A 23,003-nucleotide genomic window follows, 5' to 3' on the forward strand; every position below is an offset into this window, starting at 1 on the left:
ACTATATGTAACTAACTTTGTAAAAATACTTAACCAACAGCTGGTGTCCTGGTATGATTTTGTTCTCTGAGAATGATTGGGGTTAGATTTAATTTTTTACAAATTTTCATTTTGTAAAAAGACAAAAATGTTCTTGAATAGAAATTATGTAAAGGATTAAGGGATAAAAAAAAAAAGCTCCAAATAAATGAACACGTCTCTGCATCCTTTAAAGACTTGATTTGTGTCTCTGCGCTTCTGTTCCCTCAGGAAGGAGAGAATACCGCAGTCGGTCTGTGCAACCTCAGAGTCAACGCCCTCCCGTAACCAGCCAATCAGGTCCCATCCTGGACTCTGGCTCCGCCCACGGTCTGGTCCAGCGTCTGTCCAACAGTCAGCTGTCCTTTAATACTTCCATCGCCTCCATTTTCTCTCAGGTAAACACGTTTGTTCCTAGCGACCAGCAGATGCCTCGGTGAAGTCTCTCTAAAGGAGTAACTAGGCTTTTGTTTTCTTCAGGTCCCTCGTCTGTCCGGAGCAGGAGGGATCAGCTCTCAGCTTCAGGCAGCGCAGCATCAGCAGCGCTCCAGTCAGGTGCCACCTTCATCTACCCCTCATTCATACTCTGTACCTAAAAAAAAACACCATCTCACCGTTTTTTGGGATTTCTCCCCCCCCACGTCTCATCCCAGGTCTCTTCATCTTCGTCCACACTCAGCCTTCTGTTCGGGAAACGCAGCTTCTCCAGCGGCCTGGTCATCTCTGGCCTGTCCGCTGCCGAAGGCGGCAACACCACCGACACGCAGTCCTCGTCCAGCGTCAACATCGCCGTCGGGCCTTCGCACAGGTCCAGCAGCAGAGCCACGCAGGTTAGGACGACGTCATGGAAGCTTGTCGTGATGCAAACGTGAATGCGTTTTATTGGGAATTTATCTCTGAAAGTCTGAAACTTGCTGGATGCTGTTTCAGCCCTCTTTTACGCCGATACCCCTAAATCAAGGCGGTGCAATCTGCGGCTCTGTAGCTGCAAGTGGCACTTTGGACCTTCCGCAATGGTTTCTTAATGATTTGACTAAAGTCATAGCCCCAAAAACAAGCATCGATTCTGTCACTATCCTAAAATCATTTTTTGCCAATTTTTTGTTCTTTTTTTGCCTAAAATATCTTACGGAAAGAAATAAGTCATTTTTGTATTTATTTTTTTCCCACAAAATAACTTTTTGTGTGATTTCTATCACTAGCCTGCACACAGCAACTACATTTAACCATATTTATTGATATTTATTGATGCTCTCATTGAACAATCAGTGGAGAGGATAGGAAAGCTAACAATCACGAGAATACGTGCATCATTAATTAGAATATATCATGACAGCAACAAATCAACAATCTGATCACAATAAGAAATTAATTTCAATAAATGATAAACGGGGGATAAATGCCCACTCCTGTGTGCAGGCGCATGAAATGCCTAAACGTCTCCGTTTCTCCTGCAGTGGACCTCGGAGCCATACGAGAGCATAGACGCATCCAACTCCAATGCCGCCGTGACGGTGAGGGAGGGCGGCCAGTCGAGCGATCAAGGCTTCAGTCAGGGACTGGACAAGACCCAGGAGGAATCTGCATCTGCCTCAACAGCTCCGGAGCCAGCTGATCAAAAGACTGTCTGAGAAGAGATGGAGGACTGTGTGGGAAGGAACACATGCATACAGAATGGAGAAAGAGAAAGAGAGAAAGAGAGAGAGAGAGAGAGAAAGAGAGAGAGAGCCCATGCACACAAACCTGCCTTCTCCCTTTATCCTCAGCATGTGGTCTCACCTTGTTGTTTGAATGTAAAGTCTGAAAAAACAGATCTCTGATCTGGTTGATGAAATAAATACATTTTTGAATGAAGCTGCCTCCTCCTATGACAATTAGTAGATCTTATATCATTACAATTACAGTTTTTTTTCTCATAATTATCATTAATGCACTAAAAATGAAGCTTCACATTGCCTAATGTTGTATTTAAGGCTTAAACAGTTCAATTTATACAACTCAAAGGATATAATGTTAGTGGATTGTGAGTTGTCTTCTCTTCTAGAATAATTCCTGTGGGTTTATTTTTATTTATTTTTTTTTTTAAGCCTGTCAGATAATAGCCCGCTATGTAGCAGCATGCCATGTTCCAGCATCCATTATCACTTCTAATCCCCTGGGACTTGTTGATGGACTGCAGTGCATCTAATACAGCCTGATGGGGGGGGGGGGGTGAAAAGCTTTCAAATGACTGAGGATTACACTTGACATTTGTTCACATATATCAATATTAATATTATGAAAAAGTTTACATAACAGGAACGTTGAGGAAAACTGCACTATATGAGGTGTGATGATTGTTTTCAGGGTTCCGTACTTAATGTTCCAAGTTGGAAGAGTTTCTTCTTCTGTATTGTTCCTTTATTTCTACTGTATTGTAGAAATGTATACAGTGCTGGGGATATTTCTTGACAAACCCTATGAATAAGAGCATTCAAATCAATTCATGTTTAATTGCAGCTACATAGGTCGCTAATGCTAGTTTCTCGTTGCCTCCGCTGCAGGTTTTAGGGCCTGGACACTGAGATGGCCAAGGAAGAAGGGGATTTTGCATGAAATGAACCATTTCTATTTTGATATGAACGTCCTGCCACATCATCCAATAGCATTAATACGTTTTTTTTTTTAATAGAGTGCAGCAGATTTTTATGGGGTTTTTTCTCTCGTATTTCAAACTGTTTAGAAGTCAGGCAATCCAACTAAATTCCCCGGGTCTTTGGATATGGAACTGAACAAACCATGACTTTTGGTTTGTTCACCTGAGAATCCTGCATCAGTTCCAGACTTTAACCTCAGATAAGCTGAGGTCATGATCTGAAACGTGATCTGGAGTGGCCTAGTCAATGCATGGACTTGAACCTAACTGGGAATGCCGTGGCGCCATCTTAAAAAGGTCCTTCTAATGTCTCCAATGTGGCCGAGGTAAAACAACTCTGCAAAGATGAGAGGGGGGGAAAAAATTCCTTCACAGCGATGTTTGCCGTCAACAAGACCAGGTCAGTTTGAATTGCTTTCATATTTAAAAAAACAAAATGTATTGTCTTTGTCTGCTATTCTAATTTGGATGACGCTCTAAAAACATTTAAATGTAGCAAAAATGCAGGGAGTTTTCAAAACATCACAGGGTTACACACAAAAGTAAAAAAAAAAAAAGATAAATATATGACATACATTTCCAGTATCACCCACAAAAGAACAACCCAATCACATTTGGCAAAAATCTATTAATAAACTCTTTATTGTAAGTTGTTACATTTAGATTTCTCTCTCTAGCAGCACTATTCAAATTACAGATATTCAAGGGCAGTAACCATAGACTGTAGTTCTCTCTTAATGCAAGATGTCATCATGTAAACAAAGACAGACACAGAAGATAAGTAGAGTAAAATGTACCACAACATGGGCAAGCTGCTAATGTGACAATAACTCATGTAAGGTTCAAAGGACAACTTTTGTGTCTTTTGAGATAAAATGTGACTGGTCCAGCATACAAAGAAATCAGAAATGGTGTACAGCATCTTCTTACAGTTTTTGTTGTTGTTATTGTTTGTTTTGTTGGAAACGGTGTGATCACTTGCCACCTGCATGAGGCGTGTTGCTAAATGTTTATCACCGGGTTTACAGAGGTTGGTGGAGGGATGGTTCAGAGAAACCAAACAAATCCGTGACAGCCAACATAAGTAGGACGTGTAACAGGATTATTTTAGTGCAACAGAACTTGTGATTAAACATTCCAACAATTTCTTTTGACCTCTTTACACTATATCCAAAGACACGTTATAAATATGGCACATTATATCCATCGAGAAGCGCTGATCCTGTACTTTACTGGACAGTTGTACTGCCCACAAAAATCAGTAATGCAACTTGGATTTTACAACCCATTCTCTTTTGCAACTTTTACATTACTTTTAAATATTTTTTGAATAACATTTTTGCAAAAGTGCTCATTTAAGCTCCAAGTCAAACGAAGGCCAAGCTAGCAGCTAGTTAGCTCAGCTCACCTTTTATCTGCCATGGGACAAAGTTTAGTAATTTTCCAGCCACAAATCATAAAATAATTTTTTGGATAGCTAATTCTTGTCCAAATGAAACAGAACAAATACAAATTGGCTTACAGAGCGAGTACAGACGTTTAAGGTGACTAGCTTTAGCTTGCTAGTTTTGAGGCTAGCAACCCGCTGCTAGCTTCACTTTTACATGTAGAGCAGAAATCTGACTTAATTTGCTTCTCTGACTCCACTCTGTTACATTTCCACAACTGTTTCTTTTACAACAACTTTAACAGTAAATGTTTTTTTTGCTTTTTTTTATCTAATGTCTACAAACACTGGAGTGCAAATAATATCCAAACTGCACCATCATGCATGGGTTTGCCAATACTAACCTAATTTAGAAGAATGTATAAGCCATGTAAAGCTAAGTGTTTTGAACCGTGTTCACACTTAGATTTTGTAGCACAGCGTTATGTTGCCGCACGATGAGGGTAAATGAGTCTGTTCAATGCTACACTTCCAAGCAGATTTTCAGTTTTGCCCCGGTGTACTGTACATCTCAAGGTCATGATGAACAGCAATCAAATTCTGGAGCAACACAAACCCTGAATAATAGGAGCACAGTGCTTTGAGATGTTATCAGCATGACTCAAATATGTGTTTCTACAGAGACTACTATCTTTTTTTCTCCTTTTTTTTTTATCTGTAAATTTTACTTCTGAAAATCTATCAAATGTCAGTGAGTCCACCGACTCCGCTTTCATATATTTAAAATATACAGCTGTGTTCAAAACAATAGCCGGCCAACGCTGCTAACCAGCTCAATCCCATAACACGACTGCTGCTAGCTATGTAATTAAACCTTTATTTCAAAGGGTGTGTTCAAATTAGTGTCAATGTGGCGTTCAATCGATGAGGACATTCGGTGAATTCGTTAAATGGGTTGTTCTTGAAATTGTTAAAGTAAACAGGGGAGGTACAAAAATGGATACAGTGGAAAATGACAGCCTCTCCAGCTAAAATGATTTTGAGTGCTGTAGCAGTTGGAAGAAGCCTAGAAGAAACTAGAAAGTCTGAAGTGAACAGGTGACGAGGTCACATTTTGACCAAGAGCACACTGACTGGTCTGGTCTGATGGAAGTAAGATCGGGGGCTCGTTATGTGGATGTTTGCCGTTCTGTAATGTTGGGTGTAATTTATCTCTAACACAAGGGATAATGGATCAGTTAAAGGACAACTAAAATGACGTTGTGTTGTAGGGAACGCCCTTAAAACTGGTGTTTCAAAAGGACAATGAGCACAAATACACCAGCAAGCAGACTGTGTCTTAGTTCCAGACCAGAAAGATTTTTTCTTTATGGTGTGTTCATCCCAATCTACAGACTCAAAGTAATCTAAGAGTAAGTCAAAATGATATTTGTAAGGCAAAACCTAAAAAAAAAAAAAGAAGACAAAGGTCTTGGAGTAGTGGAATGTAGTCCAATAATCTCAAGTTGGTCAACTTCATTCAACACATATGTGGAGCAGTTTCAGAAATAGTCGTTCCAGAACTTCACATTAGGTCAGTTAGTCAAAGGAAAGTTAAATGTTCAAAAAGTCTATCTATATGATTCCCCCGCTTCCTAGAGTAATAACAAATATGACAGTTTTGTTCTGATTTCAAATCGCAGGTTCAGTGCACGTATGAAAATAAAATGTATTACAAACATTTTGAGACCTACTCATTTTTCTTCAACAAACTATTATTTTGAACACAACTGTAAACGACCACAAAAATCCAAAATGTCTTCATTTGCATAAATAAAACAATCAGTCTTTTTTTTTTTCTCTCCCCCCCCTCCAAATTTTGTAAAGTAGCCAGGGGAATTCGGGCGAGACAGAAATCTTGATCAAACGTTCCCGTCTCGGAAAAGCTCTTTGAATCATGCATGTGACAACAGCCGACGACTGTAAATCGTTTAAAAAAACAAAACAAAAACAAAAAAACAGAGTGGGTCATTACGTCATTCTGGCAATTCATGAAACACTCGAAACTATAATCAAGTACCCATAGCTGTCTCTCTTAGTCAAACATACTAGAAGAAAAATATGAACCTCTTAAAAGAGTTTCTCATATTTTGAAATGTCTGCATACTGCAGTACTTGAATACATACTCATACAGTATCGTTTATAGCAAATAACTGAATTATTTCATTTATTTAGCACAAAGCATGCTGAATAGAAAAAAGTGTCACTTTTAAAATAGTCTAAAGTGACTCGTCTTTTTCAACGTTCTCGTTCGCAGCTTGTTCCTCGACAGCTGCGGTCTATCTACAAAGGCATGACAAGAACCAAGAAGTTTAGGCATCTAAATCAATAAAGAGAAAAGTGATTGCCTTAAACTGTTCCTAGCCAACTTCAAGGAGCACCTGCACAGACGTGATCTCTTCCCTAGAGAAGCACAAAACGCCTCAGGAAGAGGCATCGAAAAGACCGGATGAGGGAGCGGGAACTCATGTACGAGGAGCACAGCATCAGCGTCGTTTTTTTTTTTTTTTTTGCTGTTAAATGGGGCCGTTTCCGCCTCGACTGCTTTCAGTGATGTCATGTGTGACACGATACTTTTAAGACATGGTAAAAAAAAAAATTCTTTTTATAAAAGTGAGGACCCGACACACAGAAAGTGAGACAGACCCAGAAGTGAGACAGAATGAGGTCTTGAGGTCTGTTGTAAAGCATAAAGAGGCACTGTACCCGACGGAGGGAAAACCCGAACCGCCATCAGTCAACAAGCTTGTCCTTCGTTAGCCACGGGTGGGTATGCAATGTTAGGGGAAAAAAGAAATTAAACAGTTTTTTTGTGTTTTCTGTTTTGTTGTATTTTTTGTTTTGGTTGGAGGTCAAGCGAAAACTCACCTCCCGATCTTCAAATTCAAATAAATATAGTAAATAAATAAAAGCGACATTAGGTGCTAACTTGATACAAGGTGAATGAGACTGGTTTAAAACGAAAAAGGAAGTAAGAATAACCTGAATCCGCTCCATATCAACGCTACTGTATTAACACAGTGATAGTCTAAGTGGATGTGGCTACGAGGAGAAGAAGAAGAAGGAAGTTGGCACTGGTTTGCTGATGACACTGTGCTGCTCTGGTTTGGTTGCAAAGTCACAACAAAGGTGCAGTGTGTGCTGGCAGACACCAAGAAGGTAAAAAAGAAAAAGGTTATTAAAGAACAAATTAAAGTTAGATGGAAAGTGGAGTTTTTTAAAATTATGTTTAGTTTATGTGACTTATGGACAGTGCTCATATCCATTTCTGCACCACTTGCCCATTTCTCAGACTTGTTTCAGGTCAGCCCTTCAAAGTGAGACTAGGTAACTTAAATAAGCCTCGTTCCTACAAATATTGGAAAATTTCCAATTAGAACCAATTCATTAATTTGCAGATAAGGTGAATTTAGTAAAGTGCTGCTTTTGTAAAAAGAGTACTCCTAAATTATTCAATCAATATTGACCATATGATTTTGGTGTTGGCGTCATTTTGTCCAGTTGCCATTTTGCATCGACCAGTTGGGTTGTTTTGGATATAAAACAAAAATGTCTCCCAATGAAACTCCATAGAAGAATTTGGAATCCTAAACATTTTTAAGGTCATTTTTCTACATTTTGAGCCATTTTTCCTCATCCATGCTCACAGAGCCAATTATGCAAATTAGGCATCAACAACATTTAGCAGCTTGTAGCAACTTTTAGGGCAGTCAGTAGCTACTTTGTGCATAAAGGACTTGGCAAGAGGATAATTCAAATTTCAAAAATACATTGTTGCAACTCATTAACTCAAATTCTTCAAAGAGTTATGGTAGATAGTGATGACTGTTGGCAGGAAAGCTCTCCTGTAGAGGTCTGTTATAATTATTATTATATTGTATTATTATACTATGTTGTCCAGAGTTATTTTGGTTTGATTAAGAGCCACATTTCATGAGAGGGAAATGCAATATCAGAACCCCAATCACTGAAAATAGGGTGTAATATAAAATATAAACTCTTAAGAACCTAATATTCAATTCAGTTTCATTCTAAAAGTGGCTTGAGTATTTTCATGATTATTGTCATATTAAAATAATTACTATAAAAATATATACCAGTTTAAGTGTGTGGGATACAAAATGGAAGTAAATAGGGACAGAATGGCAACGTGAGTACACAAAATGGAGGAGGGACAGATTGGCCACAAAGAGTCACATGGTCTTACTTTTAAAAAAAAACCGACAAAACGTTACACTGAACATGACAATAACAAGTCCTAGAAGACAAAAAATACATGTCTGACTCCCAGACTGGGTGTCAGTGTGTTGGTGAAGGTGATGGTGAAGTTGCTCCTCACATAAATATGTTTTCAGTCAGGCAATCTTGCACAGCTCAGCTACTAAAGTCGCAGCCTGAGCCTTCCCGAAAGTCGACTACCAACTGCTGCGTCGCACCAAAACCTCAGCGCTCAGCCGCTCTACGTCAAGACAACACGTTAAAAATTCTTTTAAATAAGGTTTCTTTTTTTTTTTAATCATCATAAAGGCATATACTCTATTCTGTCTATATTACTTGTTTATAAGAGTACATTTTTGCTGAACAGGATTGAAGAAAACCAGCAAAGGGCAATGTAAACCATGGTCCGTCTAACACAGGTGAGAGGAGCGCCGGCGCGCCCTCTCTGAGCTCACCCACAGTAACAGATTTGCATAGGCAAAAATGGGATTAGCCCTTAAACAGTGGATTCCTGAATTCTTTATAGAGATGCAAAATCTAGTTCAGCTCAAAACAATTCAAAACAAACATACACATAAACAAAAATAATATTCAGAATTAGCATGTCGACAAGGCCCAGGCTTCTCTTTTACCTCTCTGGTCATTTACATAGAGTTGTTTCCTGTGCACTTTTTTTTTTTTTTTTTGTCGTTTACAGTGTTAGGCTTCAAGTAGATCTAAAAAAAACAAAAAACAAAAAAACAACTTGTACATTGACAACTAGATGTGAAATAAATTAACGAACATGAGAGGTAGTGAAACACCTATATAAATGTTTGTCTTTTCTTAAATATAAAAGGAAAAAAAAAAAGAAACTGTCAGTAAGGCCAAAGCTTTGCAGACCTCCCATCCCCACCAGGACACTTCAGCTCTCAACCTTTTTGTCTTTTTAATTAATTAATTTTTTTATTATCATCATCATTATTATTTCTCGTCTATGAAACCAAAGCCATGTCTCAATATCTCACATGGAATCCATTGGGAATTTAAAGACAAAAAAAAAAAGAAAAAAAAAAGAGAAGAATCTGAACTCACTTCACATCATGATCATTGCTTGTAAAAAATCCACCATTGCAATGCAGGCATTAAAAATAAAATTCAAACAACCACGTGCACTTCTCCCGCTGTGGAAAAGTTGGAATAAATTAGAGGACGACAGCAGCAGAAGCTGAGGTTTCTGCTTTCTTGCGTCCTTGTTGTGAAACACCATCAAGTTTCAAATCGGCTGGCTGTGAAGCTCCCTCCGCCGCTCCGCGCGTTTTAAAAAGGTTACCCCCACCTCATTGTTTATGAATGTAAACTCGGTTTGATTGCACCATAATTTCATTATCTGGTTCCTGGTGAGACATTCTTGTGTTGGTTAATATATAGACAACATACAACAAGTGTACTTGTGCAGACGAGGGATTTGAAAGCAAGGAGGCCATTTTTTTAAAAAAAGTGGCCGACTCAAAAAGCTACCGCAAGTTTTGACATTTTTCTACGGAAACAAGTTTCGTACGTGAAACCCGTCCTTCACCGCCAGATTTTCATTTGCCTTCGATGATCAATGGGGCGCATGCATGTGCACAGCTCTTCACTCGAGCAATCAGGCAGCATCAGTCACAATCTGGTGGAAATTAGTTTCATCCAAATCGACGAAGGTCTAGAAAGTGTTCTGTGTAATTTATGTGGATTAGAAAAACAACGAGGCTCAGAATCTTCCGTCCTGAGGCATGGGCCGGTCTTTGGCGTTAAGGTAACCCAAAGAGCTCAACAACGCTGACCCGGACCAGAAGAGACGTTGGCTTTACAAGAGCTTTCTCTGGTTGTATATAACAGAGTACTGTCCCTCTCCCACCTGTTGCTGAGCACAGAAAGCTAGACCTCTTATGTTTTTCCCCTTGCCACACAAATTTGGATGTTATTGTTATTACACAGGCAGATAGCCTCATTAACAAACAAACTGTGCCATATTCTGCTAAAATAAGCAGTTGAAAAATGCTACTAAATTTAGCAGGTCTGCTGATGTATCAAAATAAATAAATTTTAGGACATTTTTATAATTGCAGCAACCAAAAGTTTACTGCATACCTAAAACTGCACGACATATTAAATCACAATCATGATCAGAAGGTTAAGGAGTGACTGGATCAGACTAAGTGCTTCACTCTTCATGCACTGAATCGCTCTGTTCTAGTGATGTCTTTGTTCACTCAGATTGACTTTCACAGACTTCTATTGTCCACAACTGATGAAGACCTTACAGCATCAAGCTCAGGAAGAGCGTCAGGGACGTTGTGGTGACGGAAAAAAAATGATGACGTATATTAGATGTAATAATTGCAACGTTCAACAATAAAACTGCAACGTCAGCTTTCCCTAAAAACCACCCGGCCTTCGTCTTGTTGTTTTCACGGCAGCGGAAATGAACAAAAGCAATTAGTCGACATCGGACGCCCTTGCGTTAAATTTTTTTGTGTTAATACTGTCAAAGCGCGGTTATTGTACCGGCCCATGCCTAACCCTCACTAATCAGAACCAAATGTCTCTTTACTGCAGACCCAGATTGGCACGAGAACATCAGGTAGTTAGAAAAGGCGTCAACATGGACGCCTCTGTGTGAGAGCGGTTCCACCGATACATTTACCACTCTCCCGACCGGACTATCTGGTTCCGCATGTCCATTGAATCAACGGACACAGACGCTTGTTGTAATAAAACTGCATATTATACGCCGCACTCATGCACTTTCTACTGCAGATCCACAGGTAACAACAAAGTTTCTGCTTAAATGTTCACATCATAACCCCACCCCCTCAAAAAAAAAAAAAAAACAGTGTCCGTTGCATGTTAAACATGTTAACAGGACATTTGGCAACTTAACTTTCCTATTCCGGTTCAGTGTTTTATTGTATCTCATCCATGCGCACACACACACACTCACACACATTTATAAGTGCATGCTGTTCAAGTCAGGTTAGAAAAACAGACCGGAGTGTGTGAGGGCTGGCAGTGGGGAGGAAGATTAGCACAAGCATCCTATCACCTGCTCGTCTACAGCATGCTTAAACCAAGTTGGTTTAAGGTGAAAAAGGCTTGTGTGGAGCAAGACTAGGCAGATTTCTTTGCTAGCCTGGGATTGTAGCATTTCAGCATTATTAAACCAGCCCTCTGAAAAAAATCCAGACCCATTAAAAAAAAAAAAATAATAATAATATTAAATCAAAAACCTCTTCCCAGGATCTTTGAAGTCCCATTTGGCACCCAGTAGAGTAATCCTCTAAAAATCCAACACCTCGAGGTCTAAAGCTGAAGTCTTTCAGTCAAAGGCCAGGGTTAAAAAAACAACACCTGCACAGGTGTTTACGCCTGCACAGAAGGAAATTGCTACCGTTTTCCTACATATGATTCTCTGCTCATCTAGACAATGTAAGTGTCTCTCTGTTTTCGCTATTTGTGATTTTGGCCCAAACTTGGCACCTGTGCTTCTCAAGCTGTAGGGGGTTCTTTGAGCAGGCAAGAGAAAGAGGGAGGGATTTAAAAAAAAAAAAAAGGTATGGGAGGTAGGGATTGTTGGACAAACTGTGGTTGCTCCACAGCAAATCTGCGGCAGCGCTTCTGCCGCCTTCCTTTACACGTAAAGGCATTGTGATTTTTTTTTCTTTTCTCAGCGGAGAGAAGTTCGTGAGTTATATAATGTTAGAAGTATAGCTGCCCAACCACAATTCTAGCCCTTACTTCTCCCGGTTAAATGAAGGAAAACGCTCGGATAAACGGATGGACGGAAAAGAAGAAGGGCTGGAGAAAGCAGCTTTTACATCTCCATAAAAACTGCAGTATTGGTAAAACTGACGTACCTTTTTTTTTTTCCCCTTCGCTGAACGTACACAGTCAGTAAGAGACAGCCTTAATACCTCTCGGAAAAGGTTGCAGTCCGCGGCTTATATTGTCAAGCTACAGTAAAGACAGAGAGAGAGTGATAGAAAAAGAGAGAGAGAGAGAAAGAGAGAGAGAGAGAGAGAGCTGCATGCAGAGAGAGCCGATGCTTCAACTGGTTAAAATGGCAAGGATTCTCCCACTCCAACCAACCACTGGGCATCATGTTTCTACAGTGAGGAGGTATAAAACAGAAAAAAACAACCAAAAAAAAAACAACAACGAGGAGATGGGACATCAACCAACAAGTAAGGACAGAGCAGTAAAGTGAGGGTAAAGAAAGAATGAGGTTCGATTATTACAGTACGGGAACAGTGGGTTTGTCCTTTACGTCTCTCTCCTCTGGGTCCTCGCCACCTGAGGAGTCCTTGTCCACGCTCAGCCAAAGCATCGGGTCGGCCGTTCAAACCAACCGCTGACAAGGGCGGAGTCGGCCGCTCGAAACGAACGAAACAGCACAAATTGCTAGCAAAACAATCACTGGCCAGCAATAATGGTCTCAAAGCGACCGATTAACCAGCCAGCAAAGGCCGACCTAGCTCCAGTGAACAACTGGATAGAAATTGCTTAAAAAATATAAATAAAAAAAAACAAAAAACAACAAACAAACAAAATAATAACTCGACCAGCTATCTTGGATGTTATTTAGATTGTTTGTTTGTTTTTTTTCCCGTCAGAACAGAGCGAGAGACTTTTGCTTATTTTCTTCCAAACCTGACTTCTGGCACCATAGTAGTATTTGAAGTTTTTAAGTAGTAGTCTCGTTGGCGTACGTTGGCAATGACGAACGGTGGCGAGGTTTAGGTGTCGAGGCAGGTGCGCCTCCTGCTGTCCAGGAGGTCTCTGTAAACGGAGGAGTTGAGGAAACGGGGGAAGGAGTCCCGGTGCATCAGGGTGTAGATCTGGAGCTGGGCCTCCTCGTACATCGTGTTGCTAGGCTCCGTCAAGCTCTGGTTTATTCCTTCTCTGACCCGAGAGTCCAGACTCACCTGGAGTAAGGAGACGACAGGGGTTATTCATCTACACAGGCAATCTCCGGCGTTCTTCACCGAGACACACACGCACGCACGCACGCACGCACGCAAAACGGCCCACCTCTTTGGGCGACAATATAGAGACGTAATCTTCGTATATAATCCTGGCCTTCTCATCCACCGCCGAGGGGCTGGTCTCCTTTTTCAACTCTTCGCAGGCCAACCAGAAAAGCAGGTTGTCCTCGCTGTACTCGGAGCGCAGGAAGTCTCGGAAGATCTCTCGGCCCTCCAGCGAGCGCAGCATCATCTCGAAGCTCCGTGCCCACGACAGCAACTCTTCTAAACTGGGACGTCTGCGGTGGGAGGGACAGACGGCCGCAGGTTAGGAAAAAAAAAAAAAAAAACAGAGGCGCAAATAAAAACGTACGACGACGGAGCCGGACTGCACTCACTGTTCTTCAGCAGCTTCAATACTGTCCATCTTGGTGCAGGTCTGCCGTTCGCTCCTCTCAATTCTGTCTTCATTCCTGTTGAATACACAAAGAAGTAATCATCGCACGCAGATAAACAACTGAATTGTCCACTTTGGGGATAAATAAAGTTGTTTTGACTTGATTTAAATAAGCGCCGAAGCTTATTTCCAGCAGGTCCAATATAAACAGTTAAAATTCACTTAACTTGTCAGTGGAACGTAGTTTTCTGTATTTCAATAACATCACAAAGTCACATCACAGTGAGAGAAATAAGCATTAGATTTATGTTTGCCCTCATAAAAAATGAAAAGTCTTTATTTAGTAGTTTTATTTTAATGTGTAGAAACAAAATCTAAGCCCAAAAGTCCATAAAAATCACATTGCACTAAAGCAAAAAGTTAATTACAACCAAGTCAATATTCTAACATCCAAATACTGGCTATGTGATCACAGTGAATAAATCCACTACAGGATACTGATTATATGTATTAGGAGCACATCCACAGATTAATTTTCTTCCTTTCCGAAAGAAATGTCAAAAGATGTCAGGGAGAAGATGCTGTTCAACTGGAAGCTTGGTGAGAAGGTAAAAACTACTGATGTGGTTATTTACTAAACAAAAATAAATAAAAAAGACAAGGCCTTCCTGTAGGGTCAGGCAATAAAACAATAATAATATAGCAATCATGATTAGCCACGTGGTCAAGTTTAATAGAAAATACGTCTGATCAATCAAGTTGAAAAGCATCATCTGTTGCCTGCCAGTGTAACAGAAAACAAACAGGGAAGAAACCTGTTAAAGTTTCTATAATGAGAAGTCAAACAAAATCCCTCCTGGGAAGTTTTTTCCCCCGCTAACGTACATGCTCAATCCACGTCATGACATGCAAATCAATGTGCAACTTTCAGGTGTTTTTCTGGAATTTGTTTTATATTTTTGACATTTTGGACATTCGAGTCTCTTTTTCGTTTTGAAAAAGGGGGAAACTTACAAATTCAGCCAGGCATCAAATAATTGGTTTTCCAAAATGCTTTTCCTTTCTCTTCTCTTATGGCTATACTGTTTACAACTTTTCAGGACAAGACAATACAGAGGCAAAATATGTCATATTTTGGCTGCTACGTCACTCTGCCCAATTGCCTACAGCCTCAGCCTATCACAACTTGTTATGGCCCAAAATTCCTAATTTTTTTTCCCATATGCTTTTTCTTGTTTTTTGAAAATATGACTTGGGCAATTACGCTATGAGGCTAACGAAACATAACGACGTTCTTTCATTGATTGAAAATGTGAACCGACACAAAAGTGCAGTAAAAGTATTGAACATCTGTTAGCTATGGAGTGAAACAAATTATAAGCACATATATGAAGAATCTCAAAGATTGACTGGATTTGCTGATCAGATATTTACTGTCAGATTGAATTTCAGACATTTTCTGCATTTATTGGAGGAAACTTGCAGTCAGATAAAGCAGCTGCGCTCCATCAGCTTTTATTCAAATTGATAAGTTAGATGGACGGACAGCACGGTTGCTAATCTTTGGATTTCTAATCAGTTTGAGGTGTTGGAACATTTTACAGTGTCTCTCTCCTTCCAGAACAGGTCCAAACTTTAGTCTGAGCAGGAAACACAGAAAATACAATTTGATAGCATCTAAAGAAGACTGCAGTGCAAGACACAGTTTCCTTCACACACTGCTGCTCAGCTGTAGATTATTTCCGTCATGCAGGCTTACATTTAAGCACATTTGCACTGTGCGACTGTGCAGTTAAGATGAAAGAGATAACATTTTTAAATACACAACCGGGATTCAATATGGGCAAATTTAAAGACGGCCGAACAATCCTGACACCGAGACAAAAGTGCAGCAGCAAACATCGGTGAAGAAGATATTACTTATTCACCTATCAACAGATCGTAATCCTTAATTATTATGATTTTGGGCATTTTAAATGATCTTTTTCTGGAACCCACTAGATCACAAAATGTTCAAATTGTGTCATTTATCATTTGAAACCTGCAGTGAAGATGACTGCAGGAGGCAGAATTACAGGATCCCCAACCACTAAAACATACATTTAGTCAAGATCTTGTTCAACTCTCAATAAATGTAACTCAAGTCAAGCAGACTGTCTCAGTTCTAGCGCGGTGTGACGTCGTCTTTCACCAGCAGGAATTGAGATAAAGGATGGAGCGGTAAGTCTACATATCAGACGCCTAATGAATTAAGCTAATGTTTTATATATATATATATATATATATGAATAAATAAAAAAGCACATGTCTGAGAGCAGTACCACATCGCTTAGGCTGTGTGGGCATTAAGACACTGCAGCCTTGTGTTGAGCAAATGGCAACAGTCAGTTCTCGAGGGATGGTCAACAGAGTTTGGTGCACTGCTGACCAAAAATAAACCAAAAATAAAGATATAAGGAATATCTTTATTTTTACTGTGGCACAATTTGTTATATGAATTAAGGTAATAATTTTGTGTTTCAGCTTTTAAAATTATTTTTTTGCACAGTTAGTTGTTAGTTAGTCGTTTAGTTGCATGGCAACTTAATTATTACTATCATAATGGCCTTCTAAGCTTCCAAAACATTATTCACAGAAGAGGCCGTGGGTGGCAACAGGAGGAACACACTTCCAAGTTGACTGAAAAATATGTTACTATAAGCAAAAAATAACTCGCCTGAGCAAAGAGTGTCGACACCGGGCGCGTTCGGCGATTTACATGCAGGCTTCGCTAAACTTTTACACAACAAATTATGCAGAGTTAAATCAACACTATGCCTGGTATAATTGGTCCATTTCAGAATGACAACTAAAGTTAGCTTAATCTGACCTTACAAGTTCAAAAAGTGATCAAAGACTTATTTAAAAAAAACTTTCTTTCATCACAATGATAATAATTGTGAACGATTTCTCTCTTTAAACGACCATAGCAGTCTACAGTGGAGTCCAGCTGCCAGCCTCGCTCTCCTGTTCTGGCTGCAGTTAATTACCAGCGGACACAAACAATCAAGTGTCAGTGTCCGTCTTTATGTAAATACTGCAAACTACGTGGCAGGATCTCTGTCTATCGTACCTCAGTCACACTTGAGAAACCACAGTGTAACACACACTGAGAAGTCTATTTTTGGTCCCTCCATGGAGGATCTTTCCTTCCTCTTGCTGTCTCTTGTCAAAGTCCCCATTGTGCAGTGGTAATGGGCTAAGCCAGCCGCAGCCCCCCGGCGCCCTCACAATACGGCTAAATATACAGGCTGTTCTTCACAGCTGTTTTGCATGTGATTCTGGATGGAAATAGAAGACACCCTGACCAGATAAGGTCCTTGTGCAAGACTGTGTGAGGATGCTCTCTGTGTGTGACCCTTTAAAATCCTCCTTAGAATTTAGCCTCCAAAACTCAGCCGTGAAGGTCCTCTGACTCAAGAGGCTCCTCTCAACCACTCGCCTGAGCAAAGAGCGTCGACACCGGGCGCGTTCGGCGATTTACATGCAGGCTTTGCTAAACTTTTACACAACAAATTATGCAAAGTTAAATCAACACTATGCCTGGTATAATTGGCCATTTTCAGAATTGGTGTTAATTTAACTCTTAAAGAGTTATTTCAACAATAGTTTGAGTAGTTAGAAATATTTCAAGTGTTAAAATTACTCAATTTCTTGTTGAAATTGGTGTTAATTTAACTGAAAGAGTTAAATTAACACCAATTCTGATAAGGACCAAACAGACTCGGCATAGTGTTGAATTTGCTGCGTACCCGTGTCAGTCCAGCTAAGCAAATTAGTCCTGCCGGGCCGCCGGCCGAAACAGCAAATAAAACATGTGTGTTACCGTGGAATTTGTTTTTCTAGGCTGAGTTTTGGGAGACCCGACACCGGCGCTCGGCTGGGAAACGCACAGCGGACTCACAGTCCGCAAGCTGCGGCCACTTCAGATGAAGTGGCGTGAAAGAAGCAGAGCATTCACCATTCACTGCCTGAAAACAATGTTTCATTCACTCCGCTCTCCTGGCAGGAGCTGAGCCACAGTCAGGCAGCTGGAGGAGCTTCGGATCAGCTCAAGAGTTTCTGGTGCCTTGCTCAGAGGCAACGCGTTGCCCTCGAGGTTGTGCAACTTTAGGGACTGTGGTCAACTTTGTTCCGATCTGGATTTTTAAAAAGGCACAGAAAATTGGGGTTTAATTGTAATTGAATCTATCTGTAAACACAAGACGAGCAGCTTGCGTTTACAGACAGTCATTAATCATTTCACCAAAAAAAATAAAATAAACATTTTCACCAAAATACCGAGGGTGTGTACAGTATTCCATATTGCTTAAAGACCTTTTAGGAAATGCTGGTTTGTAAGATTTTCAAAATAAGAGGAAGCCCTTTCTACTTCACAAGAATATAAACAAAATAGCCAATATTTGGTCCTAAAACAATTTACTCATGCATTTTATTTTTATTAATCTACAGAATAACTACGGCAGGGACTTTAATGCATTAATTTCAATTAATGGACTACACAGACATTAAAACATTTTTAACTGTTGTAATTGCTCGTTTCTGGTAAACCCGTAAATCTGACGCACAAGCGACATCTGCAAACAACAGCGATGGACGACGAAGCCGTTTCTCTTGGCTCGCTGTAGGCTCGTTTTTTGCTTCAAAAACAATCTGATGAGACGCTGGAAAAGACTATTGTGTGTATGTTGGATCTAACAGAACCTTTCACCGATATGATGGTCGAATGACAAGATTAAAAACAATAATTTTCTCCATTGTTGAGCTCTTTTGTCCATTTATTCAACAATTCAGCAGCAAAAAGGGTTTTTGAACTGAAAATGTTGCTTATTTTGTCAAAACATGGTTCTCACAGTCATGTTCCAACACAGGAACATACTTTGATCTTAACCCATTAAACTGTAGCTCTTGTTGGAGGGTGAACAGGTCATCTGCCCTGCATTTAGCTCCATTTCACTTCTCATCAACCTTTGTGGTATTCCCCACAACATAATACTACCACCACCATGGTGACCTGGCGATCAGAGTGATATGCAGGGTTTTTTTTATTTTCTTTTTTTAAGGAAATGTTCCACAGTGCAGAAATTCAGTCAGGGGTGGTGGTGTTGTTGTGACTTTGTGGAAATGTTGCAAACTTCCCAAAATAGCGAGCTCATTTTTACATGTTCCACTTGAATGCAAAGTGCACAGATAGAACATGCAGTGCACTCTAAAAATAAAAAAGGTTAAGTCACGACAGGCAGCCTCAAACTGTAACCAACTATTCACTGGAGTTCAGTTCTGCGATCCGCTGCCATCATGTAGAAATGCAGTTGAAAACTGTGCACAATTTACTGTGGCAACACATAATTATTATTATTATTGTTATTTTTTTATCATAAACACTACCGGTTACATTATGTGGAAAAAGGAATCATGAATTCACCTTAATTTAGACAGAAACCTGTTTTTAATAACTTTTTCCAAGAAGAAAACTAAACAAAACAGGCATTGTGCAAATTGTACTGCTATCGGTAATACTATCTTTAACAGACTGATAACATATGAAGGCTCTGAAGAGGCTAAATAATGCAAAGAGCCAAAATAAAACCTCTCAACATTGCCAAAAAAATTCAAGTATAAAACTGAACATTCATAGGCAAATACAGGATCCATTACAATAAACAATCCTGAGTCACTGCATGAAAACTTCCTGATAGCATGGCGGCTAGCTGATTACTGCTAGTTCTGAGTGGCTGTTTCTGACTGAGCGGAGTAATTATGCAGAGCAGGAAGGAGGCAGAAGAGATCGATTATTTTTTTTTAGAGATTATCTGTCTCATGTTAGGACAGCGAAAGTTTTAATACGTATGCAAAAGGTATTTTTTAAGTTAGATGCTGCAGCTTTAAACAGGTTCGGTGTGAGAGTCACTACCAGGTGGAGCAGAAGCGGCTCTCCGTCTGTGAAATATTTCTACCTGTAGCGAGTAGCAGCGGTTCAACAGCGAGAACAGAACCAGCGTCTTACATCGCAGCTCAAAGACTTAAATAATTTTGCGGGTTGTTTGTTTAGCTTTCTGACCGTCATGCTAATCCGGGTGAGTGTTTGTAGCTGCGCTGCTTTACCTGCTATCTGATCCTCCATATGTCTTTTTTACTGCAATGAGCCTCGATGTAGCCAAACTCCGTCAATATTGGCATTGTTTTTATGTCGTATTAGCTTCGTTGTGTTGATGCATTTTGACGTGCTTCAATTTTCCGCCGCAACTCGCAAACTTCCCCCAATCACTCAGTGCGTTATAGTTCCACATCGCTTAGGATTTGTTGCTGCGCGTTTGCACAGTGTGAAGGAAAGAGGAGACCAGCTGCACAGGCAGGCTGCGAAATGAGATGCAGGTGATCGGTATCGGCAACAAGAGACAATGATCGCGATCACGCACTTTTTCACGAAAATCGGCCCGATTATGATCGGTGACCGATCGATCGGCACACCTCTAATAATAAGAGCTAAAAGTTAGTGATTTTAACTATTGGAAAGAGGGAAGAGTGTTTAAATGTTCAGCACATTTAAACTCTTCCCTCTTTCCAATTGTTAAAATCATTCTTCCTTCATCAGTTCATTTTAAATCCTACATCGTATTCAAAAACAATCTAATTATTATTAATAATAATGTCACTAAAAGCTGCTAATGCTGCTCATCTGACGGAGACATAAGAGAGAAGCTATGACTCTTTTAAAAACAGATATAAACATTTGTTTACCAGTTTGTTTAGTTAAAATACAAGAAAAGTGAAAAACCAACAGACTCATAACCAGTTTACAGGAAAGCATAGAAATGGACTCATTTATCTCCTTCCCAGCCATCAACAATGTGGGCTGCTGATGCTGTGCTGCTGTTTGTGTCAAACTCTCAATTACACAGAAAAAGCTGGAAGACATTACGTTCTGTCTATTGTGTACATTTCCGCACCGTACAGAAAAAATGTGTCCGAGTGGGTTGTTTACAATCTATCAAATGTGGAGCGGTAGCATCATTTCTTTGGGATCATTCTTTATTCTACATTTATGCTAACTTGTAAAATTATTAAACCAAAATTATTTCTTTGTAGCTCTTCTCCAAGCAGGCAAAATTTCTTGTCAGTTTTTACAACAACCGCAGCAGCAAATGTCAGTAAGTTACATTTAATTGTACTTTTAAGATATTTTAAAGTGAAGTATGATTCAAAATTTTAAACTTGATAGAATTATGAAAAACCCTACTTAAATTAATGGTTTTAATATACCACTGTCAATCTAAACTTAATATTTAACTATTAAAATCCAGCCTCCTGAAATATACCATTTCCCAAAACAACAGAGCAGAATGAAAACAATATTTTTGACATGACCTACAGTTAAAAACACTTAATTACGGTGTACACACACATGCACGCAAGCACATGCACACAAATAAAATGATATTATTATAGAAAACCAAAGATAATATTGAATAATTTATATCATTATTCAAAGTAAATATATTAATGGTAATATATTTAGAATAATAAATATAATATTGTTATATTTCTAAGGTAGCGCTCCATTGTGAGAGAATCTAAATCAATGTTAGGGAATAATTAAAACTTTTTAAGATTTACGAAATCTCGTAAATCTTATTCTTAATAGCCGGAGCTGAACCTCGGTATGACACCAAGCACTATAGCTAATATTAGCTGGCATTTCGCTGGTAGACATAGAAAATAATATGTTCATCTTACTTGTGAAACGTTATCCCCCGAGCCCTCACGTCAGTCGATGTGAACAAAAATATCCCGCAGGCCGCCGTATTTCCTGTGCCCGAGTTGCCAAAGTGGGGTCTATTCTTTAGGTACGTTAGCCTTGTGCTTAGCTTAGCTACTTTAGCTCTCATCTCATCAAATGTCTTCAATAGCGCGAGATGCACGTTTATTGTAATTGTATCTGCTAATACCGCTTATTCTTTTTCACAGTGGCGAATATAGTTTTTTTTTTTTTTTTTTACGAGAATAGTCATAAGTGCCTGGTTCTCACGTAACGACCACAGGTGGCAAGCAGTTGCTATGACAACAATAAACAAGCCACAAACATAGTGGCGCCAATCACTTCCTGTTCAGACTGTTGGAAACTATGTATTGACTCTTAGCACGTGACGTCTGGCTCTTCAGAAATCTGCCCGCTCTGCCATGATGGACATCGAAACAACCAATGCGCTCCTTTAAAGCCTGTCAAAAAAAAAACAAACAAACAAAAAACAGCCTGTCTAAAATTGCTTCCGTTTTGTTGATTTCCATTTAAAAATGGTCATGGGATGCTGTGTGGCTGGCTGCATAAACAAACAAGGATAGAAACTAAACTTAGCATTACATTTTTTGTACGTTTTTAATGTTGCTCCAGTGTAATGGGAAACTCTTTTTATGACATAGTGATATAAATAATTTGGTGTGAATTCAGGCAAAGTCAGTAATTTGATTAACACATTAGGAGGGAGGAAGTATGGGTCGGTTTGGAAGCTAGCCATTTCAAACTTTTGTAAAAACTATCGTCTATGAGCCCCAATCAAGTTTGGTATGTTTACAGACAAGTTATCTCCACTCGAACAAGAAGAAGCCACGAATAAATTGGTAAAAACAACTTGGTAAAATAACTTAAGTCACTCTGTTCGATACTTCAATCCTTCACTTCCAATGTCCATCATGGGGCCTTGAATGATTAAGTGACGCATTTGCAAAGGGTTAATAGTTTGAGTTATGCAGAACTGATCTGACCGTTTCCATAGCAACGATCAGAAGCAAGACATTCCCCTAGAACTACAGTGAGCTCATTGTAGCTATGACCTCTTCTATGACACATAGGTCTATGTCATAGATCAAAGAACATCTGAGTTTATGAATGCTTGCATCTCAAACCAGGAGGTAGTTTTCAAGTAGCTCTTTGACGTTTTGCACTGTGTTTTGCAAGGATTTTCAGTATGGAAAAGGTCTTAACCACCATGTTTTTCCCGCTAGGTTTCAGCGTTGGATATTTGATCACCAGAGGAATAAGAAAAGGTTTTAACAAACTACTCCCGGGTGTTAAGTTTGAAATTAATAACTCTCAGGACGAGTGCACTGAATACGATATATTCGATGCTTATCTTTTCAATCCTTCCCCGGCTGGGGAAGTTTCTTCTTCAACTTCTGCTTTGACCAAAAAGGCGTCAGAGAACAATACCCAGGTTGAGACTGCCCTCCTAGGGAACGACTTCTCTAAGTTTTCCAGAGAACCAACTTCCCCGGCTGGGCAAGTT

The 23,003-nt window shown here is 39.6% G+C and overlaps 2 protein-coding genes across 8 annotated transcripts in view; one reads left to right on the top strand and one right to left on the bottom strand.

Annotated features, from left to right (window-relative positions):
• pcnx2 (pecanex 2) overlaps positions 1-1,872 on the top strand; it is a 28,768-nt gene extending 26,896 nt beyond the window's left edge. For all 3 annotated transcript variants that reach the window (XM_008429195.3, XM_008429196.3, XM_008429194.3), the window contains exons 37-40: positions 250-416; positions 499-573; positions 672-848; positions 1,476-1,872. In XM_008429195.3, coding sequence (XP_008427417.3) covers positions 250-416; positions 499-573; positions 672-848; positions 1,476-1,649 — 593 coding nt within the window. In that variant the 3' untranslated portion in view covers positions 1,650-1,872. The remainder of the gene's footprint in view (positions 1-249; positions 417-498; positions 574-671; positions 849-1,475) is intronic.
• Positions 1,873-3,277: 1,405 nt separating this feature from the next.
• The window catches only part of rgs17 (regulator of G protein signaling 17), a 45,089-nt gene continuing 25,363 nt past the window's right edge, over positions 3,278-23,003 (bottom strand). For 4 of the 5 annotated variants that reach the window (XM_008429190.3, XM_081616299.1, XM_008429193.3 and 1 more), the window contains 3 exons: positions 13,682-13,756; positions 13,351-13,582; positions 3,278-13,244 (listed from right to left, as the gene is read on the bottom strand). In XM_008429190.3, coding sequence (XP_008427412.2) covers positions 13,056-13,244; positions 13,351-13,582; positions 13,682-13,756 — 496 coding nt within the window. In that variant the 3' untranslated portion in view covers positions 3,278-13,055. Of the gene's footprint in view, positions 13,245-13,350; positions 13,583-13,681; positions 13,757-21,456; positions 21,710-23,003 lie in introns of those variants that run through there. The other variant, XM_081616297.1, reaches the window with a different exon arrangement.

The sequence above is a fragment of the Poecilia reticulata genome, chromosome 15 (genome assembly GCF_904066995.2).
Source record: "Poecilia reticulata chromosome 15, P_reticulata-male-v2, whole genome shotgun sequence".
Taxonomy (NCBI): domain Eukaryota; kingdom Metazoa; phylum Chordata; class Actinopteri; order Cyprinodontiformes; family Poeciliidae; genus Poecilia; species Poecilia reticulata.